Raw genomic sequence first — 27,695 nt, 5'->3', positions numbered from 1 at the left:
GACAGCTGGCTCGGGGCTGTGGCAGTGGCGCCGCCGACGCGCAGGCCCGGCATCCAGGCTGCCGCGCCGTACGTGACGAGTGGGAGTTTATGCGAGGTGAAGCCAAGGAACAGCCGGCGCATTAACGGAATAAACGGACACATATGATCGTCGATAAATACAGCAGCTTAGGTAAGGAGGCTTTGGGGTGGCCCACCTGTCTGAGGCACGCACGGCACCGCACGGCACGGCACGGCATACAATCCCAAAAGGCCGCAGAGGGGCTGACAAAAACCATTTCATCACAAAGCTAACCTCATTGACACGTTCATCTGCCACAATAGCTTCCTAATCGCATAATCCTAAGAAATTAGACGCCTTTAAATGATGATTGCACAGCTGCAGGGGAGGGGCGGGAGCATTTGGGCTTTTTGTATTAACGCTTACACTGCGAAACATAAACGAGCCTGTCGGAAGCGAAGCTTTGTATCCAGTTCTCGGTGAACAAAAGAACACTTGACGATCTGAATGAGGACTTCAGCTACCGGCATCACGGCGACGTTCAAGTGGACATGCGGCAAATGAACTGTGTGGAAAAATTCAACAAGCGAGGAATTTTATGGTGACTGGATCCAGAAAACCAAAGTTTGCGTTGCGAGCCCGAAGGCAGTTTCAGCAGTCGAGGGCAGATGTAAGGCCAAAAAAGCCCCCCCCCCCCAGAAGGATAAAAATGGATAAATTAATCTTCTTAAAATCGGTACAATAAACACAATATTAATCACAGCACCACGTTTAGACGAGGGGGGCACATGTTTTGCCCTTCTCGACCTGCGAATTGATTCTCTCAAAGGAAACTCAAGGATTTCGAACACGTGTTGACGTACACGCCAGCACTCCAACTCGCGCGGCCGGGGTAAAACCAGCCACTTTGCCCGCACTGATTTTTGCACGTATTGTTTGTCAAGTGATATGAGCCTCACTCGACGAGCATGCCGTGGGATGTGCATTGTGCGCAAACATGCTCCAAAAGCCATCCTGTTTACGCAATTAAAGTGACTCCTCCCCACTTGAGCGGCGCTAATGACAGCACGGAAAAAGCTCCACGCGTGCAACGCCGTCAAACGCACCGCCACGGCAACACCGCGCCACGGACAATTCGAGTGTTTTGTTATACAGAAAGCCGGCTGGCATTAAGGTCGCGTTACAAACAGCAATCGACCTCGGAGTGTTTGCACGTGCACGTCGGTGATGCGCGCGCGCGCGTCTGCAAGCGGACCCTTCAGTTGGACAAGGTGGGATTAAAAGCGCCGAGAGCGACGCTTCAGAGAGCCCATCACGTATGCATTGAAAAGAAGAAGAAGGGGGGGGGGGAAATCCTCCTCACTGCAATTATTCAAGAGCTGCTGTTGGACAGGAAACGGTGAAGAGCCCGAGTGGAGTGGGAGGAGGATTAAAGCGAGGTGAGCTTGGCGAGGGTCGTCGCGTTGCCAGCTGACCGCCACCGATGAATAATAACGCCGCTGCGTGCGTTTTGGGGACACACCAAATGATGCAGAATAGCCGAAAACAGGTGGCAGGGAAGAAAACAAAGACTCGCAGTGAGCATGTGCAAAAAATAATAAAAGTCAGATGCAGAGTTCAAAGTGACATCTTTTCTTCCAAACAAATCCGTTTGTTCGGCCTTGGCGGAGCTCTGCGTTTTCATTCTTTACCTCCCATCAAGAGGGTCAAAGGGTACTTTTTAGAGCGAGTAAGTGTTGTCGAGGCACAACATTGTCCGCACGCGAGCGACAATGCGAGCGGAGAAAACCTTGAATGTATACGAGCCATTCAAAGGCTGCTACGGCGGAGAGAAGAAGCAAGGGACAAAGGTTTCATATCAGAAAATTGACAATCAAAATCAGTTCAGTCGAGATGCGGCACCTTTCACGAGCAAAAAGTTTTCCGGCCAAAACGAGAGGCAAAAGGTTTCGTTTGCAGCTTCTATAGCTGTCTCTTTCAAAGAGACGACAATTATCCGGGCGAGTTTGAGGCCAGTTTTGTTGGCGTGCCGCATTGTTGCATCGCTGAGAGGGAATATTGTGCGAGAAGAGGGGGGTGTCACAGGTCGTGGCAACAAATACGTGTGCAAGGATGCACATCTTGAGAACGTGGCCCTCGTTGGCGCAAACATTCTCACGGAATCCGTGCCGGGTCACGCTTGATTTCCAAACGCTTTTTGGTTCTGCCAGCGTCAAACATGCGGCTGAATTTTAAATCGGGGAAATATTGTGATGGTCTCGCTTGGAGGCAACTCCAACCGATTCTGAGGTTTGAGAACCGCAAATCCGTGCTTGGATTAGTGCAGAAGTGATGATGAAAAAAGGTCACTTGAGAATGTGAGTTCAATGCTGGATGAACATTCCAACGTGTCCTGCCATGTCGCAAAACACAACCTTTCAAGACCTTGGAAATGGAACAAGCACGCTTGAAGGCCTTTAATGGGGCATCTAAGGAACCTAAGTCTGGTACCAGCAGCCTCGCCAATTGCAGCTTGCATAATAGCATGCAATGAACTAGCATGTGTGGCGTCCTTCAAGGGCCACAAAAGCGCTCTTCAGCACAGGCGCGCGATCGAGAAAGCTCTCGCTTGTTAATCAGATTGTTCTTGCTGCGGGCGGGCCTCGCCACGCAACCCTAAAAGCCTGACTTAGTCCTTGTGAATATTGCATGGCACTAATGTTTGACAGCCTGGCACAGATTGGCAACATATACCGTCTCCTGGGTGAGGCGTGCGATGGCGGGGGAAGGGAAGTCACAAGATGACGACGTCTGTTTGCTGACATTCTGGAGAGCCGGTAAAGGAAGCCACAAAGCCGTCGTGCTCAAAGATGTACAGTCTAAATTCCTGTTGTCATTCGACTCCTTTCAAAGTCACAGCTTCAAATCGTGTGCCACCATCCAGTGGTTGCAAGTGGAATTACACCCAAAACAAACATGAGGCAGCACGAAACGAGTTCTAAACTGTAGAAGAATGTCCTTGCTCTGCCTTGCTAGAGCTTCGTGCAGAAGCCGCCCTGATTTCTTCATATGTCAAGTGCACAAAGTGGCACACGCTCGTGCTCCAAGGTGTCAACCAAAACGTTTCGTCTTTGGATAAACAGGACAGCGGGATCTTGACAAGGTTAATTTGCAGGCCGCCGAATCAAAGAGCCACCCCCGCGCGTACACGCGGCTGGGGGGTGTCCCTCATCAGCGCAAGGTGCACTTGTTTTACCCACACAAAATCAAGTGATTAGGTGCCGCCGAGACACCTTTGGGGGACGCCAAAACAAGACGATAAGCGTCAGGAAATCACACAAGGCGGCAAATCGCGGATGCGCAAATGCCAGCACGCTGGGAAATCAGCAGCCAATCAGAATAATTTGACTGGGATGATGACAGGTCTGTCTACAGGACAATCTGAACACCCGAAGAGCGTCGTTGTTATCGCCCCGCGCACACACACGCCGGCCTGCCGCTGACATTAGCGTATATGCATCCTCGCTTCACGCGGCAGCTCGATTGCGTTGCTTCCGTTGCGACTCCGGCAAGGCGACAGTCAAACAGGTCGGTCGTCTTGGCCGTTTGCGTTTGGGAGAGCTAATGTATAATAGGCCCTCCGAGGGGGGAGGGGCCAGAGCCTTAATTGAGATGGACCGAGGAGGGCGGTGACACAAAGCGATGCTTCCACGAGACGAGAGTGGACTCTAGTGGATGCTGTCACTCACACACACGCACACACAGAAAAAGTACAGATGGGAAAGACGTGTCACAAAATTAACATTTGATGAACGCTGATTTGAGGATATTTACAACGTAAACAATACAAGGGGGAAAAATGAGAATGATATTTTTAAAATGTATTTACACGCACTATAAACTACATGACAAAATGAGGAAAGCGCCTCCTTTTTTTCATCTTTTTTCAAGATGAGTTGATTGAAAATATAAATATGTATTTTTTTTTTAATTTAAAATTGAATTAAAATAATTTGAAAAATTTAAAACAGATTACAGACAAAACTACAACGCAAATAATTAATACAAATGTATAAACAAATGTAAATAACATGACATAAATGACATTTTAATATACGGTGCAATGTCAAATTAAACTTACTCAAGTTTCTATGGTAGCATTTTGTCCATGTTTTTATATTGCTTATAATGCTTATAATTAGTTGTAATTGTGCTCACATATTTATTTATTTATTTATTTATTTAGCGGGTGTTTACAAATTTACGGTAGCACGTGCTTTGTCAAGTTTTCTGGAATGAATTACGAACAGTTCCAAAGAGCAGTATTTGTAAAGAAATTAATTCAGTCGTGTAAAAGTCACATTTATGGTGGTAAATGTTTTAAAATACATTATTTCTAGAATTTGAACGGGGGGGGGGGGAGCTGACTATTAATATCCACCGAAATGCCTTGGCTGAAATAAAATCTTGCCGATTAGTTCGCTTGCCATTTTTGTCGTGGCGGAAAAGGCTTACGCTTTGCTCCGAGAGCACTTTGAAGCGCTAAGATGCTGTCGAGCAGGAATGTTATTGACGTTTCTACGGCAACCCGGAGCAGAGGATTATGCCGCTGCGGAAAGACAGAAAAGCAGCCACGGAGGGAGAGCCAGAGGAAGGATGACGATCAAGATGCAAAGAGAAGGTAAATGCTCCTCAATCCTTCCAAGGTGAGCCACGAGTGCCAAAAGATGGCGGCAAAGCACGACTTTTGTCCAACTGAAGCTCCTCAATTGAATCAATCGAGAGTCCAGGGAACGCTATTGAGTGAGTTTTCCAAAAGACGACTCGGACGTTTCATTTGTGGGCCAGCCGCAACATCCGCGGTCCTGCCAGATGTTCTCCGGCCTGGCGAGTCTCTCTCGAACAAAAGCAAAGGGAGACCGAAAGCAAAAGGGCGTGTTCTCTCACTTCCTGTCCCACATCAATCAAATCTACTCCCCAAATGATCATCTGTTTAAAGCAGATTATCTGAGGCAAAGCAATCTATCGAATTACAATAGCACCACTTTATCCACCTCGCCAGACATCATCCCCAGCGTGTGTGCACGTGTGTGTTCCACAGAGCAATGTCCGGCACGTGGTTTGGCCAACGTGCACAAGGACACAAAAAGCAAAACGTTGTCTCTCGTTAATAGTGTGAGCCAAATCGTTTGCGGTTGAATTTCGAGTGTGCATTTGCATCATCCAATTGTCCGTTTTGTCTCCATACACAGTACTTGGATGGCATAGCTATTGTTTTTAGATTGATTGATCTATAAAATATTTTTATTTGCAAAATATATTTTTTAATATTTTTGTTATTTGTGCATTTTATTTTCTACTATATTACTTGTTTTGGTTTGCTAGCTTGGCTTTGCACTGTGTACTACAACAAACTCAAATTTGGCCCACAAATGAAATTAACATGAGGCCCAGCCTGCTCTTCCGAGTCATCACGTACGATCCATGAATCGTAAAAATTATTTATCCCCGTTAAAATAAAGAACCCACAACAAAGTGGCGAATGCGGCGTCAAGTCTCAGGTCTCAAAATGGCTTCACGTGCCGGCGCAGGTCCTCGCAGAAAAGGCCGGCAGCTAATCTTGGCTGCAACAACATGACGCGTAAAGCTAGATTAGCCGCGCTGAGACATTAAGACGCGCACGAGACGAGTGTGCGTGCGCATTCGGTGTGAACAAACGAGCTGCCTGCCTTGCGCAGACACCGACTGACGAGTAATTAAAAGAATTTCCGCCGCTGTTGCCAACACCACTTAATAATAAAAATACACAGAGCTGCCCCCCCCGCCCCATGTGTGTGTGTGCGTGCGTGCGTGTGCGCGTGTGTGCTCCTCAGCCGTGGGGTCTGCAATGTGCTGCAGGCACTCTCGCTGAACAATCAAAACAGCTCAATTTAGGCTTTATCTGCAGCTCAGGCATGCAAATAGCCATGCAAATAACCACGCACACACACACACACACACACAGACACACACACACAGACACGCACACACGAGGAATGAGACAAAAAGGACAAAGTGACGAGAAGAAGGAGAGGAAGAGGATGAGAAGGAGAAGGAAAGCGACATCAGCAATGCTTGTGCGCAGCTGATGATGGCAGCAGTTTGGAAGGTCGGGTAAACTCGGCAACACGACAACACATGATCAATATCTTCCGCCTCTTAAACTGACACACACACACACAGGCCGCCTCTTTGCCACCTAGGAATTCTGAGGCCCGGTGGTATTGACTTGGAAATCCATGACGAGAGGTCAATCAATTAAGAGCGTGGCGAATGCATGGAGGGCGACAACGTCTAATCAAGTGTTCAGTCGCCTTTTTCACTTCCCGCTTGTTACGTTCATTAGAGGAGACTTGAAGAGATCCAAAATGGAAGCCAGGTGAGAACCGAGTCCTGATCATGAAGTGGACGGTTAACCGGTGATGACATCACACTGCCAGTGTTGAGTCCGTCTTAAGAAAACGCAAGCTATGGCCTGCCGTCTTCCTCGCCGTCGTCACCCGAAGGCCGCACGCAGCATTGCAGTCAAAAGGGCAGCCACTGGCAATTTTTGCAAACAACTTTACAAAGAAAAAAATATTTCTGAAGTCTTTTGGCGACGGAGGCCAGAAAGCACGGCAGCTGCGCATTTGGCTCTCATGTAAATTGCAATTTTCATCTCACTCGATTCCAGAGGCGGCGGCAATCTTTTGTCAAGTGCGCCCAATGTTCTCCGTAGCTCGCCTGGTGCCGCGCGACGCTCCCGATTTCATCAGCGCAGCTTGAGTCTTTTCAACAGGACTCTGTGAGAATGTTAATAACAAGGCAAGCGCTGTGGATGACTGGGAGAGGAAGGGGGGAGGGCTCGGGATCCCTTTTCTCATCTGCGGCAGCCACCCGCCACCAATGCCTTCCCTCACGTGGCTGTTTGTGGCGCTCTTGACAAACGGTGGCGAGGTGGGCGAGTTCGCCCGTTGGCCAACGAGGGCTCGGCGACAAGTGGCCGCGACAATGGCGGCGTACAGTGGTGCTCGGCTGTCAGAGGCGCAAACAATAGCTGGCCTCTCTTCTCCTTTTTGGTAAACAAATCAAACGTGAGCTGGCTCTCAAAATGACACCAAGCACAAAAAGAGCCGACGCTAAAACGATTCGTTATTGTTGGGCTGTCGATCATGTGATCATCAAGGTAACGATGCAGAGTCACCAAGTAAACAGCACAAAGCGTAATATTGTTTAATTTTTATTGGAACCAAATACACACCGTCCTTGGGTTACCGCTTTAATGCCGATCTACGTGTCAATCCACAAATTGGGGAGAAAAGGAACCTCTGCGCAATTAAAACAAGGACGCACTGAGTTGTTGGGAGAATTGTTTGATTTGTTTGCTTTTGTTTCCTTAACACCGATTTTCTGTAGTCTTGCAAAAGCAAGTACAAAACGTCTTCAAAGCGCTCCATCTTTGGAGTTGACTAATCCACGCCGAGGGATACACATTAGCACACATGAAGGCGCGCACAAGCCAGTGGAACACGCAAACACACACAGGCGCGCGCACACACACACACACACACACACACAATGGCTGCACGAGGCGGGTTGGATGACGGCTTCCTAACAATAGGCAGCGGGCGGCGCAGGCAGGCCGGCTATCTGCCTGTCACACGGCCGCTCAGGAGCCTGTCACCACCAATACATGCAAGCGGCGCCACCCAAAAATGATTACACACACACAAACACACACACACACAAACAGAAGTCATTGTGAGCGCTGCCATTTATGTGAAGAGTGCTCCGTTTTGCAGACTGTGAGTGGAAGTGAATTTGCTTTTTTCAGTCGAGTGCAAGTCAGCTTGGATTAAACAACACTTGATGGCTTATCACAGGCCGCATGTATGTGTGCGTGTGTGTGTGTTTGTGGGGCGATGTGGCTACGTGATGATGCCCACAGGCGCCTGGGCGCGACTGCGGCAAAGGCGTAGACGGAGCGCTTCTTTCGCCGCTGTCAGGGCCCATCTCGCTCTCACTATTCCATTCAAGGTGTCCTCCTGTGCTCGCTCACTCAGCCTCCTTCACTTTGCTTCCGTCTGCACTTTGTTGATGGCGACTATCGCCCCCCCCCCCCCCAGAACTGCCACTTTCTCACAGACCAGTAAAGAATCATAATCCTTCAAATCCAATAAATCACAAAGACGTTGTTGGACAGGTATCAGCTGACTATGCGCAAAAAGAGGCAGAGGCAACACCACCTTGTGGCAAATACAAATGCAAAATAAGAGTGTAGATGGGAGGCCAATATATTAGGGACGCTTCAATCCATGGCAGAGTACTGAAGAAGGTTTGACTGCAGCGTCAGCACAGACAAAGACGGCTGAACAGACAAAGCCCGTCGCCGCACAACAAAAGATGGCAACATGTAAGCGGGATTCTTTCACATCACGTTGGTTGAGTCCAAACACCACCCGCGGCTTTGTTAGCGACACATTCCTTCATGTTATTATATTGCCATTGTTTCGCTGCGCTCTGGGGACTCGCTTTTTTTTTTTTCTTAAATACAGTACTCAATAAATCCAGTAAAACAAAGAGTGCGTTGTGTGACTAATTAGCCGTCTAATGAGGGAATCACAGAAAATAAAGATAGGAGCATTGTTGGGGCCTGCTGACGAGCACCTTTGGATAGTTTCTTAAGCTGTAATTACTCGATGGCGCCAATTAAATTGCTACTCGCTTTTATGTTGGGCTCAGCAAAGCAACACAATGGGAGTCGCCCGCTGCCGTTTTCTCCCCTCATATCTTGGTATAACAATCTGCTGGGATTATTTTGATGACGTTCTTTTTTTGCAGATGTCAAAATTGATGGAAAAAATCCACTTTGAGAAACCTGAATATTTATGTTCTGCAGTCCACACGGCAACATGTGTCCGGTGTCTTCCCGCTTTAGTTTCACGCTCAATTGCACGCCTGCGTACACCCCCCCCCACAGGACACTGGGCCGTATGGGACAACCATGTCCGTATACACTGAACATGACTTTGTTAAAAGAGCTCGGAACCGAGGCCGGCGCTAAGTAGGCCAATGTGGCTATGGCTGGACTTTGAAGCTTGATGAATCAAAACAAACGGATAGGAACGAATACGGAAGAGATGGATATGGTGAGATAGCAGTCGTTGATCAACTGTAATAATTAGCTGGCCGTGTGTGTGTGTGTGTGTGTGTGTGTGTGTGTGTGTGTGTGTGTGTGTGTGTGTGTGCGCGTGTGCGTGTGCGTGTGCCCCGGTGTGGCTAATGGTCCCTGGAGGCAGGCCAAGGTCCATCAGCAGACAGCAGGCATTAGTGCCCTGCCAGAGTATCGATGGAGCGCCGGGGCTCGACAGCCCCCCCGCTGCCGCCGAGCAGCATGGGCATATGCGCAATAGCTGTGTGTGCGTTTGAGTAAGGATTGTGCACAAAATGGCGAGTACATATACAAAAATAAAGAAAAACAGACCAATATCAAATTTAGCTTTGAGAGACAGTTGCGTTACCTCTGACCCCAGGTTGCGCTACGCCCAGGTTGGGACAAACTAGCGTGCGTGTGTGTGTGTGTGCGCGCGTGTGTGCGTGTGCATGTGTGTGCGTGTGTGTATGTGGCTGGGTAGGGGTGTGGGGCCACGTGTGAAGGATAGCACATCTGTCATCGATCTCACACACACCAGGCTAGCACTTAACACTTGGACTGTAGCGACTAATATACTCACACCCGCCATTACAGGCCCACTGGAGTCACAGCGTGTGCGTGTACATGTGTGTGTGCGTGTGTTGGCTACTAGCAGAGGCATGTCGCTGCTGTTCAGACAGACAGACAAGAGAACACACACAAGAGCGTCAAGATCAGCGTTCCCTCTAAGCTGCGCAGCTGCGCCATTGCGCACTGCTCGCGAAGTCTAGGCGCACAAGAAACTCCATGCTGCACACAAATTAAAATTCAGCATACACTAATTGCTCAGTATCTAATGTTAGACGTAATCTAATCGAATTAAGTGGACCAAGTGGACTTTTTTTCTGTGCCTTTCTATAGTGCAAATCAGTGATTGACCAGCCAATGTTACATGGTTCACTTATGCTACATAGCCAATCATAGCATTGACAGTGCCTGAAAATGTGTCCTGCCCATCCGTCCCGTGCAGGTTTGCTAGCTAACAACACTGCGGCGGAGTCAAGAGATGCAAATGCTAAGTTAGCTAACCCCTTATCATGGCAAAACAAACGAGCAGCGACGCATCCACTCGTCAAGCCAAAGTACTGTAAAGAAGACATGCCGCGGTTCTTTTAAGATGGAATGGTTGTCGGAGTGTGTGCAAATAAAAGAACAAACGGTGAAGCTGGGTGGGATTTTCTCTTTTTGGAGTGAGAATGGTCTACTATGCAAAACATGAAGTGAAGCAGCCAAAGTGGCGGGCGAGTTGACGGAGGGGAAAATATGGGACCGAATGGAAGTTTGGCCACCTCAAGCGTCACATTTAGCAGAAACGACATTTGAAAGCTGTTGGAATTGTAAAAAGACTCAAGATGGGACAGGGGGGGTCGGTACATTATTGTGGGAGAGCGCAAAAGACCGACAGAAAAGGAACGAGCTGTCACACAAAACAAATTCCGACTCTGAGTGTGTTAAAGTTCTCGTTGGCAAGATTTTATTGATGGATTTCTTTGTTTATTGATTTATTTATTCGTTCGTTCAGTCATTCATTTATTTATTTAATCTGGTGTTGCACACAATGGTCCACAGTGTGCACAGGGAGCGTGTGTGTTTGCACAGACATTTGAAAAATTAGAGGGAACATTGGTCATGATATACATGAGTCTGTTGCAAGCTATTCGTGCTTGACGCATTTGAATGCGGCGGCAGCTCGCTGGAGATGCTAACTGCTAGTTTAGCATCCAATGTGTGTCATTGCGGTATGCGAGCAAGACACACTTTGTATCAGCAGGGACACATCCCACTCTTCACCATAAGAGCTGCATTTGTTCCGACAACAACTTCAGCACGACGCAACTACTCCAAGACAAGCAAAAGTCACACAACCGTAATGTAGACCAATGGCCCAACAATTATTACACCGACTGACTGATGTGTGTCACACACACGTGGGCCAGTGTGAGAGTTGAAGGCAGACTCACAGCGCCCCCCACTGGGGGACGGACCACACACAAACGAACGCAGGAGCGCATTTCCATAAGGGAGCGGAGCTGGGATGATGCTGGTACCTTTTATTTTCATCATTATCACCATTGTCACGGAAACGTGGTCGTGCGCATCGTGGTGTGATTGCACACTTCACGTCAGCCCGTTTACATCCAAGCAAATGTTTTCCCACACACAGTGCAAAGGCCAGGTGATGCCCTCCACGTGCACGCGCGCACGCACATGTGCCGCGGACAGTCTATTACCACACACACACAAAGACACACACACGACGAAAGAGGTGCAATTAGAGCATCCCACTCCAATTAAGCAGCTCTCTAAACAAATCCGCATTAGGCCCTCCATTGTGGCTGCGCTCAAAAACAGGCACTTGGGAAAACCGCATAAAAGCTTAGAAAGTGTTTCTTCACGATGTGTGTGTATGTGTGTGTGTGTGCGTGTGTGTGTGTGTGTTATTAGACTGGCACACTATGCTGTTGTGGCGATTGTAGCGGTGATGGAAGACTTCAGTGGCAATCAGCAGTGAGTGGCGCAAAGGGCTGCTGAAAGCGGCCAACAGGAGGCAGCAAAGATGAAAAGGGGAAAATGATAAGCTGGAGAATTCAACAGATAATCAACCTGATGGCCATTTGCCTCTCCAACAAAAGTTAGCCAGTCAATTAGCCAGTACGCGCATTGCTTGACTTTGACAAATTGTGCCAGAGCTAGCGCAAGTCAAAAAAGAAGGCAGAGAAAGACGCACCTCGCTGGTTGAACAACAGTCTCAAGTAATAAGCTCAAGTCAAATATTTCAAAGCATCTTTTTTCCAGGAAAAAAAAATTGTTGCCAAAAAAGGTATCGAAAAATCTAAATGCATGTAGCGCCACGGCCTGCTGTGGGTAGATGGAGACAAATACACACACACATATACAGACACACACGCACACCTGGTCATGCTACCCATGCACAGGGCAGACATCTTGGTCATTCGGTCTCCTTATTACTCGAGACTATTGTTCAACCAGCGAGGTGGTCTTTCTTTGGCTTCTGCCCTGTACATGGGTAGCATGACCAGGAGTGTGTGTGCGTGTGTATTTGTCATTCAATCCTAATAATGACGATAACTTCTTTGAATGCCCTCACAGAGCAAGTCCATTAATAGCACCGTTCTTAAAAGCTTTCACACCGTTCAGCAGCTTGCATGGCCGCAATCCAAACGAGTCCCAACAGGCCGAGCGCTAGTTAGCAATTAGCGTGCCCACTCGGGGGGCCACTTGAAAATCAGTTAGCCACCCCCCCTCCCTCCTCGGAAGGCCCACGCTAGATCACAGTAGCATTTAGCGCAGGCCATTAGCACTTCTGCCTACAGTAGCGCAAGCGGCTGACAGACAGTTAAGGACACCCGCGGGGGCCGTTCAGCAAAAGAGTGAGGGGAGCGCTTCGAGATGCAAGTCGAAGCTAGACCGCTCCTGAAACAACTGGTCGTGGAAACGATTCACAATTTGCCAACTCACCTACTGTCGAGTATCTGAAAAGGCCGCAGAAAATCGGTTGGCATAGCACGGCACGGACACGCACACTGTTTATGAAGACGTAGGCCATGCATAACAAGCACTCTGCCTAATTAGAAGCCAACAGGAAGGCGAGCAAGTGTGTGTGTGTGTGGGGGGGGGGAGGAGGTTGGCTGACTTAAATGGAAAAAAAGCCAATCATTGTATCCGTCCGGAGGGAGGGCGAGCCTTGCTTTCAAGAGACGCGGGAACCACCTGTTATTATTACTCTTGCTTTTCTCCTCCACCTAATTCCACGCTGAGTGGGCTTTCTATGGGCGAGCTGGAAGAAAAGGAAGGAGACATGCTTGCTGTTAAAGTATGTCCTTGTAATTAGCTGAGTATTAGGGGTGCTCACAATACAAGCACTGAGAAGGGAAGAGAGGGGAAGGGAAGCCCCCCCTTTAACGCTCTACTCATTTCCTGACCTTACTCCCTGTTGCTTGCTGGTAATAGTTTGCGCACACACACGCACGCACACACACACACACACACGCACACACACATACTCTTCTCTCATGCACTCAACCCATGTATCCTATCAAGTCTAATGGGGATGGTGGAGGGGCGTACTCCAGGGCAAAGCTACGCCCAAGAGCTCACCTTCAATCCCTATTGTGCTCAAAGCTGCGTGGTGATTCACTGCAGGGACTTTTTAAGGTTGTGTGCGTGCATGTGTGCGTGCGTGCGTGCGTGCGTGCGTGCGTGTGTGTGTGTGTGCGTGCGTGGTATCATGGCTTCAGGTTACATTCAGCGCTAAACCGCTAACATCCCCGAGTGTATGAGGACAACGCGGCGGCGACATGTTTTTGGCCCCCGGTAAGGAGGAGGAAATCAATTACTTTCAATTAAGTCAACTGGGCCAACTGTTTCTCAATGTGCCCTGGAGCCGCCACGGCGCACTCCAGAGCCTCACTTCAAGTGCACAATGGCCGTTTCGTCCAACTGTGCAACGTGCGCCAAACTGAGCCTTTTCTTCTTGAATGACAAACTATTGCTTCCGAAACCTCTTAACTAAAAGTCGTCTTGCCAGACTTCCGTGCAAAACGGATGTCTCTCCTTGCCCTCTTGCAAGGGCATGAGGGCACCTACGCTCAGGACAAAGACGTCCGTTTGGACATAGCAGCTGCGGCGAATACGGGTCTATTAGAATGCTTTCAGACGGAAAGACAAAACTAAATGAGCATAAAGGCATCAATGGATTACTGTGAGCGATTTCAACATGGCAACATTCATGCGTGTGATCTTTGACTGAAGTCACCCCAAAGCCCCGCTGAGGTCCTCTCCTCCAAAAGCCTCGCCGTGTCAACAAAGCTAACACCCTGCAAAAACACACCTCAGGTGTATTCTTAGTGTGCCGAAACCTCAGGTCCAGACAACTGTTTAGCAAAAACCCCGATCGCTCGCAGGAAACGAGCTCTCAAAAAACACCCAGGACAAATCCCCACCACTCATCACAACAACAAGCTCTCTCCGACGGGGGGGTAGAGAAGCCAAGGGGAGACCGAGAGGTCAGAGTTCAAAAAGTTCAATGTGATAAATGCAGTGGAAAAAAAGAAAAACTCCAGCTGCTCACACGTAATGAGCTCCAAATGTAATTGCACATACGGCAGAGAAGTCACCAAGAATTTGAGAACAAGTGACGCATCTTACGGACCCGACCAACAGTTCTGAGTAATTCTCGTGCCATCCAGTGATCTAGTGCAGTGTGTGTGTGTGTCAAGGAAAAAAAAAAAACACATGGCTCGAAATGAATCACTACATTTAACACCCGGTAGCCGAGACAGGTCGGTCGTGTAAACAGTCAAAGCATCGGATATGGCAACTAAAGTGGAATTGAGCCGTCCCACTCGCCGTCGCCTTTGAATGCGACTCCTCGTCCGCTCGCCTATTGTCGCCTAAGACGTCACATATTGTTCGCATACACGCTTGGCGGCAGCGCAAACACAAAAGCGCAGAGGGGAGAGAAAGAGAGAGACCGGGGTCATGTCGACAGGGGGGGTAGTAATTTAAAGCTGAGTCGGCGTTTTAGGGCTAGCGGGCTAATCCGGCCGGGCTTTTTAGTCAGCCATTGAACAGGACAAGGGACCCCTAAGGATGCGGGCTTGTCCACACCTCAGGGGTGAGGGATTAGCGAGATAGCGAGGGAAAGGTGGCCAAGGTACACCAGATGCACTGGCGGATGTGTAACACTTTTACGGGGGTGGAATGGGGGAGGTAGCATGTCATTGGGAGGGTAGCGCATCAGTTGGTATGTGTGTACTTAGAAGGGATCCTCTCCCATTTGCAGCAGAAACACAAGCAGACCCCAGGGCTGTGACAGGGTCACCTCTGGTCCTTTCAGAGGCTCCTCTCAACCAGTCCTAATTGATCTCACGCATTGCTAGTTCCAAACATGGGATGGAGAGCAGCGGCGGAGGAGGGGGCGGCTCATTGTCTGAGGAACAAGATCTCCACGCAAATGCACACATGGGCAGTTAGGTGTGAGGAGCGTCCTTAGCTTGGTGCATTACCTTCAGCGCAATCTCAGGAGGAGTGGCTTCAACATGGCCCCGTAAAAATGGCCCACTCTGCTTTCTCTCGTGGTATGATGCCGCAGAGGCAACCTCCTTTTTCACAGCGAATCCTCAAAGATTGTTGCCATGGAGAGAACATCTCGCCAATCTGCTACTATGCATACACTGAGTTCAATTTCAAGTGTGTTGCGCAATAGGGGTGCTCTCAAGCAAATCACTTTTTAAGCTGATCTGTAAATGACTTGACTATAACGACGCGTCCATGCAGAGGTAAAGAAAGACAGGCAAATCACCTCTGCCGTGACAAACGTCCCAGGACTTCCTCCCCCCTGCTCAATAGATGCTCTCATCTCCGGCTGTGCTAATCCACCAGTCGAGTCAGGAACTCACTTACCCATCTGGCCAAGCATGACTCCAGCTGAGAGGAAAGTACAAACACGGGGGAAGACTCCAAGCGAGACGATACTCTAAGAAGTCCCAACAACCACTATGAGGCAAGGCGACTCTTGTCTTTTTATCCGATGCTAGTGTCTCCTTAGCGAAGTTTAGGCATACAAGAGCGAACTGTTGGTGTCGTCCGCATGGGTGAAGTCGCCTCTGGCCACGACCTTCACCCTTGACCCAGACTCCTGCCGTGCCATCTGTCTGGTGAACGCTAACCTATAATCTTCGACAGGGCATGGCTTTCAAGCGTGGCTGGGCACACATGGAGGCTCTTGATGAATGGATCGCAAGGACGGACGGGGAGGGAGTCTGTCAAGTGCACTTGCCCTTGGACGTCAATGGAAGTTCACCAAGGGTGCACCTTAAAGTACCAAAATTAACCCTCAAACTAGCCTGGATCTTTGTCAGATACAATTCATACCTCATTCCAGTTCATGTGCTCTGTCTCCACAAGTCCAGTTAGATCCACTGACTGGCCAATTCTGTTCCGCAGGTCGTACGTCTGACACGCATGAACTAAAGAATGCCTCACAATATAAGTGCAGTATTAATCGCAAGTAGCGACACAGTTAGACGATAACAGTAAACAAAATTCTAAGTTTGAAAATCAAAGTGATTTTTTTTCAGAAATGCCAAAAAGGACCCAGGTCTATAAACGGCGCTCTCACTCTTTGCAGGGCTTCCTTGTTTGCATCCAAATCATTCATCCTAACAGTGCACTCAAGCAATAAGAAGCAACTCCTGTCCACTTCCATGTGAAGGGCATTTGAAGGCGAGCACATGATATGCCAAACAACATCAAAGCGTCAATCATTTGCTTAGCTGAACTCAGCGTGAGGCTCACTTAGCGTTGGGCTTTGGACAGTGTGTGTCAGGATGGATAATAGCATGTGAGAGCGCAACGCACATTGTCAAGTAAGCAAGTCAAAGGGTACTCACAGACATTGCCGGTGTTGTCGAAACTGCTCAGCACTTCGTTAACTCGGAGAGGACCCATGTTGTCTCTAATAAACAAAACCGAAAAGAATGTCAGTGCGCTCACGGTTCAATTGAGATGTACGTTGACGTGTACCTGAGAAAGGCACTGTACTCTGGAAAAAACACACTCCTGTACTCCACCCACTGCTCCTCCGCGGGGTCACCAGCCGCGGGCCTCGTCCGGTCAAAAAGGTCAAAAGTGGCAAACCTACGCACTGACACCTGTTTGACCTCTGGGTTGTCCACCTGCTTCTGACGCAAAACCTGAGACGGAAGAAAAAGTGAACGCCTTATTCAAAATGACTATTTTTAGCTTAGCTGAGAAGCACAATTACAAAGAATAAAACTATTCCAGAAAAAATTAAAATGCATGGTAAGTTGCTATAGGTATACATATATATATAAGCTGTAATATCAGAAATTGAACATTTTATAACAAATGCACTTTTTATTGTTTGTACACTGAGTTTAAAACACGCATAGGCACATAAAATAGTGAGCCCAGGTGCAAATGCTCACAATTGATGCACAAGGCAGAGAATTGTTTTCAATTAAGATGTCGACTATAATAATAAAATGTCCTCGTTGAGAGGGAATATTAATACAGTTCCACTCCACACAAAAAGCTTTATTTCTATACGGTTATGGCAGCGTTTGAAAGGTCGCCATTACCTGTCTGAGGAGGGTCCACCTGGCTCGGGCGACATCTGTAGTAACACCGTCGTGAGACGTTTGGGAATTAGCAGCACCAGACTCGTCCTCGTTCATAGTTCTCCTCTCAAAGCGGCGTTGGAACGTTTCTAAATTAAGATGTAGGATTGTCAGATAAAGGCAGCGGCGCAATCATATAAAAAATAGGACTTGTTTATAAAAAGTACACCGACGCGACTATCCTAAGCTGCATTGGGGAGTCACCTGGAATCAGAATCCACACCACTTCCGTACACTTTGCATATTTGAGACATATTAGTAGCTTTCGGAGCGGTCAACCTCGATTTCAACAAAGAAACAAGCTAACCATCAATTCTGGTTTCGATTAGTATTGTCTGGAAGTTTCCCTACTACGTCATCTCCAGCCGGCTCTGTTTCAGGAAGCATGTCCGTCGATGAGTTTCCTGCAGGACAGAACGGCGGATAAATTGCAAAATAGTGCAATGGCTTTTCCTGCTGCACAACGTTTAGCTGCACGTTTTGGGACATTGCGTTCACATTTTCTGAATGTTTGTGTCACGAGGCGTGCCCGTTGTCGTTACTATACAAAAGTAAGTGTGGCCCAAAAGTGATGCTGCGTTTAAGGACCACTTGGAAGCTGGAACAAGACCGGTTTTGTTCTAGTTTGAAGTTGTTTTCTGTTTTCAGGAAAGATCACTGGACCATCACTGTCGTGATCTCGAGCGCTACAGGGACTTGAAGGTGTGTTTCAAGAGACACCTGAAGGCAACTTACCGAAAGTTCTCAAACGTACCGGACCACTCAGCGGTAATCATTGTACCTGAAGGTCTTCCAAGAAAGTTCAACGTATCTCCAATGGCATGTGATCTGTCTTGACACAGGTGTACGGTCGTCACCATGTTTATTTTATGGAAGGAAACGCCATCTACAGAACGGAAAAGAAAAAAGGTATAATATTGACAATTGCAGCCAATTTTCAGGGGATCAAAAGTATCTACTTCTGTCTATATTTGATGTATTATAATCTTTTGTCATGATTTAGTAAGACTCAAGTTTGTATTTTCGTTAATCGTTGTATATTTTTTCTATACCTGTGCTTATGCTTTAGCATTATTGTCAGATGACGCAAGGCATGTTCTGACTTTTGAGGCTCCAATTAGTAAATCCCCGACATGATTCCTGAAGTGATATCATGACAACGCTGTTAACTGTGACTATTTCGTTCACTGATGTGAAATTCAATTCATAGAATTTCATCTCTATTGCTAATAAAATCAGCGTTTTCTCAGGCAAGTCGGAACCAGAGCGAGTTCTCGACCTGGGATGCATCTGTGCGGGTGAGGAGGCACAAGAGTGGACTGTGCAGAGAATACGACTTTCCCCTCACGAGAAGCATCTTGCGGCCACTGTGAAGAAGCACAATACAGAAATAACAAGGTCATTACCGTAAAGGAGAATACTGACACATTTGTCTGTTGTTCGAACGAATCCATGAGGTCACGTGACATCTAATCCAGGTGCGTGGTCGTGAACCTTGACCAAAGAAACATACTCACACTGGACGACGTCTTCAGCTTTGGTAACCACTTTGAATCGTTTTGATAACAATGGCAACACATGTATAATGTGATGTTTGTGTCTTGTAAGAATGGGCCACAGATGAGGTGTTGTTTTACACCATCCAGGAAGGTCTGAAGTGCCAAAGTGTATATCGCATGGACCTGACACCAAATTCCAGCAAAATACGCTCTGTGTACGAGGAATCGCAGCCGGAGTGAGTATAAAGACTCCAGCAATTCTGACATTAAGGTAATTTTTTTTTTTTTTTTTTTCCACGCCTCAGTGTTTTTGTAGAGGTGTCCCTCTCGAGAGACGGCCACATGCTGAACATCACCTGCAGCAGCAGGAGCAGCTCTGAGGTGTCGCTCGTGGATGTCTCCGACCCCCATCTGGAGCCCGTCTTGGTTCAGGCGCGCCAGCCGGAGCTGCTGTACCACGTGGAACACTGGAGGCGCAACTTGATCATACTCGCCAACACGGGGCCTGGACAGGAATATCAGGTACCCAATCGATGAAAATGTGGATGATTTGAAGCTTGTACCTCTGATGCGCGATAAAAGTTTGCAATTTCTCATGATAGTTTTTATTGATTAAAAAAAGGTGGTGAAGGCCTCCCTCTCTGAGCCCTCCATGATGTCATGGGACACCATATTCACCCCGTGTCCCGGCACTGTGCTCAAAGACATGGACGTGGTCGGGGACCACTGCATACTGGTTGCCTTGACGACGAGCAATGAGCTTGAGCTGATCGTCGTGCCGCTTTCCCGACCGAGGGAAGCTTACACCCTGCAGGTAAAAAAAAAAAAAGTGGCGAATATTGGTGACCATAATCCATATGATTTACACGTGAAGCTGCCGTCCTGGGCGTGCGCCGTCGACACCGAGCGTCCGGGCCTTGCAGAGCAACGCAGCACACTGCAGTTCCTGATCTCCTCTCCGGTCAGCCCCCCAGTGTCCTACCGTCTTCACCCCGAGGGAGGTTTCCTTTCATCCAACACGGGAGACGGGCCCTCTCGGGAAAGTTTTATCACTGCGCGATTGAAGGCCCGCAGCCAGGTACGGATAATTGAAGGCACAAGCTCACTGTTAAAAAAAAAAGTTACGTTTTAATGCTCTACTGCAACAACTCTATAAAGGTTCAGTTACAAACGCATTAAGTACACTTTATGAGTTGTTTCTAATATTTTGATTGCATCAACCGGGACTGTACTTGGTATTTTTTGTATTATAGTTTTTAAAATTGCCTCCACGGTAGGACGGCACCTTGGTGCCTGTTACACTTTTTCACGCCGGGGCATGTACAAAAGACATGCCTCTGCTGGCGCACGTCTACGGGGCTTACGGCCGGGACGTCGACATGCAATTCTGCCCGGAGAAAAGGTTTCTGCTGGAGCAGGGCTGGGCTCTGGCCTACTGCCATATAAGGTAACATCCACCGACGTCACCAGTAGTAGAAACGTTCATAGAGACAGATGTGTGGCGCAGAGGCGGAGGAGAGCGCGGGCTGGCGTGGCAGAGGCAAGCTCGCGTCCAGGGGAAGCACAGAGGAGTGGAGGACCTTCAGGCCTGCCTCCATCACCTCTTCTCCTCGGGGGTCTCAAGCCCTTCAAGGAGCGCACTGACCGCGCGCAGCGCCGGGGCCGTGCCAGTGGGGGCGCTGTGCAACACACGGCCAAACATGATGCGGGCGGTCGTGCTGCAGGTACGCAAACTCGAGATAGTCGCGCTGTACGGCGGTAGTGGACTCCACACGTCACAGCAATCTTGAATGACTCTTCAATCTTTTCCCACCATTTGACAGAGTCCTTACCTGGATGTGCTGGGAACAATGGAGGACCCCAAAATGCCTCTCACGATGGAGGACAGGGAGGAGTGGGGAGACCCCCTGGGAAATCGCCAACATAGGCTCGCCATCGCCTCCTATTGCCCAGTTCACAACATCACTCCTCAGGTGGAAGCGCTGATGGGTTTGATTTCTTTTTTTTTTTTCTTGGACTGTACAATCTCTTGATAATGAGCAAAAGAGAGGTGATGAACTTACTTGTCGAGTAGAGTTGCTAATCCTGCGTCAACGAGTTTCCACAAAGTCCGTGGGACTTGATGAGCGTTCCCGCCGCCGGCGTCTAATTGGTTATTTTTCAGGCAAAAAAATCAGATTGGAACTACAAAATGGGACCAGAAAGAGTTGACTGTGTTAACAGACCCACTTTATGATGCAGTTTGTGTTTTAAAGCAGGTCCTCCTTTCCCAACTCTCTTATAGTGCTACCCGTCCATGCTGCTGACGGCTCACGCCGACGACAACAGGGCGCCTTTGGCCGGTGTCCTCAAGTACACCGAAAAGCTCAAGGAAGCGGTGCAAAGTCACTTGAGCGTGGCAGCCATATTGGGTACATTCACACACAGAGATGCGACGCTAACGTGGGTATTGAGCCGTTGTGTACTTTGAATGGGTAGTTGTGCTCCTGTCAGAAACAGTCACGGTTCCGTTCGGCGCCTGTCAGCCGTCCGTCACGTGAGGAATTGAAGTTCACCAGCGTCGTACAGTCAGGGTCACCTTGCAGTCTGGTTTGCGTGCGTGTGCTCGCTAATTGAGCTCATCTCCTCGCAGAAAGGCTCTTTCCCCCTCTCGCTTCTAATCGGACCTCATCGCATCGCCCAGCTTCACTTGTTCATACGCCCACAGCGGCGCAAGGCAGAGTGGGTGGGGGTTGGGTTGTCTGCGTACGCGCGCATAATCTCAGCTCTCCGGAGTCTATTTGATAAAGTGCTGATGGCGCGGAGGGCGGGCGGCGGAGGCCCATTAGCATGGTAAAGAGATAGTGTATCAGAGTGGGAGATTAGACGCCACAGACTGGGAGCTGTCAAGGTCAAGACCGCGCTTGTGAAACAGGCGCAACCGCCGAGATGGCGAGGTGGGGGTCAGGGCACCGGGGGGGAAAGATCATCTGAATTCAAAGCGGATGGACGAGCACAGCAGAGAGTGAGAGCTGGATAGAAGCTGAAATGGACAACCAGGGAGGAGAAACTTGTTAACATTGGCTTTTGCTTCCTTCCCCTTTACTTTCTTCCAGACCCTGAACCAAATCTAGTTGTGAATATTCAACCTGGAGCCAATCACGTGGGACCAGTTGACTGGGACTCCATGCTGGAGGAGGTAAAAACACAAATTGAGTGGGACAATAGAGGGATGGGCGTCTAACACCAGCCGTATTCTAAGGTGCCGGGTGCCTGTGGAGGCTGCTGATACCAGCCAATAACACTGACGGCATGCATACATACATATCTAGCTATATATACATACTATATAATACTGTAGAAGTTTGACACATTGGCAAAATCATCATCTGCGACTTGGCTTTTGAGTGTCCTTGTGTTAAATGACACATCCATACACAATGTAAGCACTTTACAAAACGTACCCAAAACATTTTAGCTGGCTTGCCACGTAGAGCAGTCAAACCAACAACCTTCCTGCCCACTTGGACTCAATTTTATTTTCCTTCTTGTTTTTATTTGTGACTGTCCCCACCACTTAGACCTTCATATCTGCTTAGGTTTTCACTGATCTCCAAAAAGGACTAAATGTGACAAACTGTCTTTCCTACCTGACCCAGGAAGCCTTCCAGATTGCGTTTCTCTACAAGGAGTTGGGCATGGAACCTCCTCATCCTCCACGCAGGAGGAAGAGAACAAACTTGTGTGGATGACAGCAGAAGACAAGACAAGAGGCCATGTGACTGCAGGGTTGATTTCTTTTAGCGTCATGCGCATGTGATGAGAAACAATATGCACGTTAGCATGTGTAGAGAATGTCCAAAGCGCTTAAATAACAGGCCTTCTCCGAGATGTAACACTGGCTCGGGTGGTTGGCATTAAAGCGAGCGTGCGACCAAAACTCAATGGTCAAACCCTCTCCCGCCTCTGTAGCGATCGCTGACTTGGTGACCGCCTTTCCGTCGTTGGCCCGGTCGGTGCTCATCAGAATTCGCATCTGCTCGGGCAGCTCCGCCACTGTCGACAGGTCAGTGACGGCCGAGCTGCGGCCCACGTTGAGCACCAAGAGGAAGGCGCGCTCCATCCCGTCCAGCTCTCGCAGATAGGCCAAGACATTGCGGTCAGCGTAGACGTGGCAGAACCAGCCCCGTTGGAGAGGCAGCTCCGACAGACGAAGCTCGCTCAGACGGTGGTACTGAAACAGCACCGAGTCTTCGTCTCGCCGCTGGACCTGGACGGCGACGTGCGGCATGGTCGAATCAATGTGCGGTTGAAATAAAAAAAGTGATTTTGGAGGGGCGCTGCGTACCTCCACGTTGACGTCGCTGTAATTGGGGTGCACGGGCAACCACGTCACATTACTCTTGTCGCTGAAGCCCGCGTTGGCGGCACCACTCCACTGCATCGGAGAACGCTGAGGAAACAAAACAAACTTCAAGGGACAATAACCTCCTGAGGTCATACAAAAATGATCAAGTGTGAATATTTGGAGCAACCTTAATTTGAGACTGTCCAACGTATTGCTCCCGTAAAAGCATTTATTTTATTTTACCGTAAAAGCATTCATTTTCTTCAACATGATTTCAAACCTGTTGGTAATGTACTGTAAAAGAAATACAATGAAATATGTTTTACCGCACTACGTCCGCTCGCCGGATCATTAATCGCACTCTCGGTCATGTTGATGCTCTCCATGCCGATCTCCTCGCCGTAATAGGTGGTCGGCGTACCGGGAAGCGTCAGCAGCAGCATGTTGATGACCCGTGTGTAGTGCCGACCGGCCCTCGAGGCCACACGAGGCGTGTTGTGGTTCCCGACCTGGTCCGAGGACAATGGACAGTGAGTGTGGAACAATAGTAATGCAGCGATGCGACTCACCATCCAGTTGGGCCAGCGTCCGATGGGCATGTTGGCCATCCAGAGATGCACCAGATATCTGGCCCACAGGCCACTGGCATTGAGAGGCAAGTCCAGAAAGTACAAGTTGAAGGGCAGGTCGCTCTCTTTCACCAGAGATGTCCCGTAGTACATCATGGTCTTTTCCACCTCTGGCTTATCGTACGACTCGCTCACCATTAACCTAAAGCGCAGACACGACTCAAAATGGAACAATTGCATTTCCAGTTGAACAGCAATATGGGGGGGAACTGTACCTGTATCTGCCCGGTTCCCGGCTGAAGACATCCATGTGAGCCCTCCACTCCCTCAGCAGATCATGCAGGCCAAGCTGCGTGGTGGTGAAATCGTGGTGGAGGTCCCGCTCGGAAGTCACGGACTCCTGGAATGAAATGGAGCATACTGTCAGCTACTGTGGTGTGTTGCGGAGGGAAGGACAGTTGACTTTGCGGTGAGAGGTGCATGCTGGTCACCAGTCAATCCCAGAACATACTCACAAAACGCAGTTTTTATGAGGTAACAAATTACCCAGAGAGCCCAGGCAAGCATGTGGAGATGTCATACTTTCAGACAAATAAATCTGTTTTGTTTTCCCACCTAAAACCTCAAAATCCTACAAGGTAAAGAGCTACACATCGAACCTTGGTAATGTTCCTTCTTTCCTCTTTGGTTCACAACAATTAGTTATTTCTGTTACTTATTTAGAGACTTTATTATTATATTTAGTTTTACTTACTCTGTTATTACACAAATACGTATAATAAGATTGAGGGAAAGGCAGCAGGTAGTCATAAAGATAAAGGTCTTAAAGTTGTGTTGAGATTTTAGCAGGGACATTTTGTAATGTTTTATGTTTGTTTGATGAAGGTCGAGTATTGGATCACATTAAATGCGCAAGTGCATGTGCCTGCAAAAAAATAGATCATTAAGGAAACTTGTTTGGGTTCTGTGTGACGCCGCAATTGGAACGCTGTAGCTTAATTTGGCTCAGAATAAAGCAGCCTGCTATAAAGTGTGATGATAACAGATAATAGCCCGCCTCTGATTGGCTGGAAGACACACACACATACTGCCTGTTGTGTTACACGCCACTGAAGTGCAGTTTAGCTCCGAATTTTCGTGACGTGAGTGAATTCCACCAGTAGATAATAATAAAGTTTTTAGTGTAGAATAACAATATCCCCCAAAAACTGATTTGCTAGCTGAGAGCCAATGTTCTCACGCAGATGGTGTTCAAACTCACAGGTGGCTTGTCGGGGTCCACCTGGGGCTCGTCCCTCAAATGCGCGGCCTCAAGCAGGTGCTTCACCGCATCTATCCGGAAGCCGTCCACGCCCTTGTCCAGCCAGAATTGGATGATATCCTGTAATTAAAAAAAAATGCAAAGAGGGACAATCTTCACTTGCACTTTGAGCTGCATGAAAGCAGTTAAAAGCCTACAAACTCAAGTTAATGTGTAATATCAAGTGGATGTCTCAGCAGTTGACAAAGGCCGTAAAGTGGTTTTGCCAGGAGAGACCTGGTGTTTTATGAAAATTCATGATGCCAAAAGTTGCTGAAAGTCACAGCAAAAAAATGTCTTTACAATATTTTCAAAAGTCCCGCATTATCAAAACACACCCACACACACATACACAGACATGAGAGATTCACACGCCATCTTACAAGCATTTCCTGTCGGACAAGAGGGTTTCTGAAGTTCAGGTCAGGTTGTTCCTTGAGGAACTGGTGCAGGTAACACTGCCCTCGAACAGCATCGTACGTCCACGATGAGTTCCCAAAGACGCTCACCTGCCAGAAGTGGAGCAGGAACATTTAAAGGGAAAACAAATTTTGTGATAATGTGCATTGCTAATCTGGCGAACCACGGGTGACTGATGTTTGTAACGGGCCAACTAGACTTCAGCCTACCCAGTTGTTGGGTTTAGGTCCTGTCGCATTGCAGTCAGCCCACACGTAGTAGTCGTGGTAGTGCGGATCTCTGCCACGACTCATGTTGAACCAGCGATGCTTGTCACTGGTGTGATTGGGAATAAAGTCCATGACGAGCTTCAAACCTGGGGGAAGCAAACACGGTCACATGCCGCCAAGCGGTCCACCGCCAAGAACTGCTTGAGAGCTTCACCTAATTTGTGCATCTCAGCCAAAAGCTCATCAAAGTCCTGCATAGTCCCGAAAAGCGGGTCGACGGCCCGGAAATCTTCCACGTCGTAGCCCGAGTCCTTCATGGGAGAGCGGTAGAAGGTGCTGACCCAAACCGACTTGATGTTCAAGTACTCGAAATGGGCCAACTTCTCCCGAATGCCTGCCGAGGACGAACGTGCCAACGAGACATCAACATCCACACGTCCATCTCGGAATGAAATTGATGGGGACTCACCTTTGAGGTCTCCCACTCCATCCCCGTCGGAGTCCCTGAAGGAGCGGGTGTACACCTGGTAGATGGGGGAGACCTGCCACCAGCTGAGGCAGCGGGGTGACAGCACCACCACGCTGATGGTGAGGGCCACCAGCGTCAGCGTGCAAGCCACTATCAGCCAGAACAGGACTTCTCGCGGGACTCGGTAGCGAGCCTGCGACGAGTAAAGCAGCAGCACCTCCTTGGGCATGCCGGCGTACGGCTTGATTTGCGTGTACTCCTCATCGGGGGGGTCCGCTGCCAACTTGCCTTCTGGCTCCACGGCGGTGATGTCCTCCACGGGCTTGCTACCTTCCACATCCTGGAAGGCCGGATTGCGCTTCGACAGCTCCATGCTCGTCGCTAAACTTGGTTTAGGTGCTCCGTCTTTTATCAGTGTGGAGGTCGGCATGCTTTCCTTTGGTTTTATCTCTCCCACACACATGCGCAGATAGTCCAACCTGAGGAATGTCGGGGCAATAGTTAGAGATTAGCTTGGTCAATCCCTGCAGAAAAAACTCATGGGAGGTTCTTGGCCTTTACGAATCCAAACTGAGCACTGATATAAAATTATTTTATGGAAGCCTATTCCTGCCACAACAGGGATAAAAGTTCACACTACAGCATGTGTCAATAAGACTATTTGATACAGAGCTCTCGATACATGGGATACAATACGCAATTTGGTTAATTCAGTAGGATTACAAAACCAAACTATTCAAATTGATTAAATCCAAAGAAACAACATATAACAACCATCAAACCTGCTGTGCATCTCTCATGAAAGACGATTCGATACACGATTCGATTACGATTCATGGATGAAACTGTATTTAACCCCAATGTGATAAGATTCACATTCTAACTAGTTAAGGTAAATCATTAGGAATTTTAAATTATTCTGGACTATTTTATTCTGCTCTGGCAGCTATATGTTTTTGTAATTTCCATCCATCCATCCATTTTCTGTACCACTTAGTCCCCACGGGGGTCGCGGGTGTGCTGGAGCCTATCCCAGCAGTCATCGGGCAGTAGGGGGGGGGACACCCTGAACCGCTTGCCAGCCAATCGCAGGGCACACAGAGACAAACAACCATTTGCACTCACACCTAGGGACAATTTGGAATGCTCAATCGGCCTACCAAGCATGTTTTTGGGATGTGGGAGGAAACCGGAGTGCCCGAAGAAAACCCACGCGGGCCCGGGGAGAACATGCAAACTCCACACAGGAAGGGCCGGAGGTGGAATCGAACCCGCACCCTCCTAACTGTGAGGCGGATGTGCTACCCAGTGTGTAATTTCTAACAGCAAAAGAAATTGAGTAATTGTGTAAGATCAATGTTGTTCCATTTACCTGTCTTGTGCTTGTCTACTTGCCGTGGTGGCAACTGCGTGGTATGGTCTGTGACATCTGTGCACAGAGAACACAGCAAACAAGCAGCACACACAATTCTTGGCAATAAACTAAAGTCCTACTGGGTTTAAAATTACTTCTTTTTTATATATATATATATATATATATATATATA

At 48.5% G+C, this 27,695-nt stretch overlaps 3 protein-coding genes across 7 annotated transcripts in view; 1 reads left to right on the top strand and 2 right to left on the bottom strand.

The window, feature by feature from the left end:
- Nucleotides 1-17,674, bottom strand: part of camkmt (calmodulin-lysine N-methyltransferase) — a 48,074-nt gene extending 30,400 nt beyond the window's left edge. For 2 of the 3 annotated variants that reach the window (XM_061286086.1, XM_061286088.1), the window contains exons 1-3: nucleotides 17,317-17,589; nucleotides 16,739-16,908; nucleotides 16,606-16,670 (exon numbers count right to left, since the gene is read on the bottom strand). In XM_061286086.1, coding sequence (XP_061142070.1) covers nucleotides 16,606-16,670; nucleotides 16,739-16,908; nucleotides 17,317-17,412 — 331 coding nt within the window. In that variant the 5' untranslated portion in view covers nucleotides 17,413-17,589. Of the gene's footprint in view, nucleotides 1-16,605; nucleotides 16,671-16,738; nucleotides 16,909-17,316 lie in introns of all 3 variants that reach the window. The other variant, XM_061286087.1, reaches the window with a different exon arrangement.
- A 46-nt stretch (nucleotides 17,675-17,720) lies between these two features.
- prepl (prolyl endopeptidase like) lies at nucleotides 17,721-23,514 on the top strand. 2 transcript variants are annotated; one of them, XM_061286056.1, is made up of 15 exons: nucleotides 17,721-17,906; nucleotides 18,004-18,123; nucleotides 18,198-18,264; nucleotides 18,606-18,753; nucleotides 18,834-18,895; nucleotides 18,964-19,090; nucleotides 19,160-19,376; nucleotides 19,477-19,668; nucleotides 19,729-19,932; nucleotides 20,132-20,301; nucleotides 20,362-20,578; nucleotides 20,678-20,827; nucleotides 21,139-21,265; nucleotides 21,950-22,032; nucleotides 22,493-23,514. In XM_061286056.1, exons 1-15 carry the CDS (start codon nucleotides 17,751-17,753, stop codon nucleotides 22,583-22,585), a joined length of 2,133 nt encoding a protein of 710 aa, XP_061142040.1. In that variant the 5' UTR covers nucleotides 17,721-17,750; the 3' UTR covers nucleotides 22,586-23,514. The 2 variants fall into 2 exon arrangements, with proteins under 2 accessions (XP_061142040.1, XP_061142039.1); XM_061286055.1 differs by having other exon boundaries at nucleotides 19,477-19,932.
- Nucleotides 22,613-27,658, bottom strand: slc3a1 (solute carrier family 3 member 1). Of its 2 annotated transcripts, none has more exons than XM_061286057.1 (10): nucleotides 27,521-27,658; nucleotides 26,149-26,627; nucleotides 25,894-26,073; nucleotides 25,680-25,825; nucleotides 25,434-25,559; nucleotides 25,012-25,131; nucleotides 24,026-24,150; nucleotides 23,751-23,952; nucleotides 23,508-23,690; nucleotides 22,613-23,286 (listed from the first exon to the last, which is right to left on the bottom strand). In XM_061286057.1, the coding sequence occupies exons 2-10, from the start codon at nucleotides 26,609-26,611 to the stop codon at nucleotides 22,672-22,674; spliced, it is 2,160 nt and encodes a 719-aa protein (XP_061142041.1). In that variant the 5' UTR covers nucleotides 26,612-26,627; nucleotides 27,521-27,658; the 3' UTR covers nucleotides 22,613-22,671. The 2 variants fall into 2 exon arrangements, with proteins under 2 accessions (XP_061142041.1, XP_061142042.1); XM_061286058.1 differs by lacking the exon at nucleotides 27,521-27,658 and having other exon boundaries at nucleotides 22,613-23,103; nucleotides 23,182-23,286; nucleotides 26,149-27,500.
- Between the last annotated feature and the right edge of the window lie 37 nt (nucleotides 27,659-27,695).

The sequence above is a fragment of the Syngnathus typhle genome, linkage group LG8, assembly GCF_033458585.1.
Source record: "Syngnathus typhle isolate RoL2023-S1 ecotype Sweden linkage group LG8, RoL_Styp_1.0, whole genome shotgun sequence".
Classification (NCBI taxonomy): Eukaryota; Metazoa; Chordata; class Actinopteri; order Syngnathiformes; family Syngnathidae; genus Syngnathus; species Syngnathus typhle.
This window is presented reverse-complemented; position numbering and strand designations above follow the sequence as displayed.

What these genes read in the sequence shown, in the direction of transcription:
- prepl (XM_061286055.1), top strand. Translation starts at nt 17,751, where the DNA reads ATGAGTTTCCTGCAGGACAGAACGGCGGATAAATTGCAAAATAGTGCA. An exon ending in GGCCTGGACAGGAATATCAG is followed by an intron (nt 19,377 to 19,476) that starts GTACCCAATCGA and finishes GATTAAAAAAAG; the next exon opens with GTGGTGAAGGCCTCCCTCTC. An exon ending in GATTGAAGGCCCGCAGCCAG is followed by an intron (nt 19,933 to 20,131) that starts GTACGGATAATT and finishes CCTCCACGGTAG; the next exon opens with GACGGCACCTTGGTGCCTGT.
- slc3a1 (XM_061286057.1), bottom strand. Translation starts at nt 26,611, where the DNA reads ATGTGTGTGGGAGAGATAAAACCAAAGGAAAGCATGCCGACCTCCACA. An exon ending in GACCTAAACCCAACAACTGG is followed by an intron (nt 25,560 to 25,679) that starts GTAGGCTGAAGT and finishes CACTTCTGGCAG; the next exon opens with GTGAGCGTCTTTGGGAACTC. An exon ending in TTGTCCGACAGGAAATGCTT is followed by an intron (nt 25,132 to 25,433) that starts GTAAGATGGCGT and finishes TTTTAATTACAG; the next exon opens with GATATCATCCAATTCTGGCT.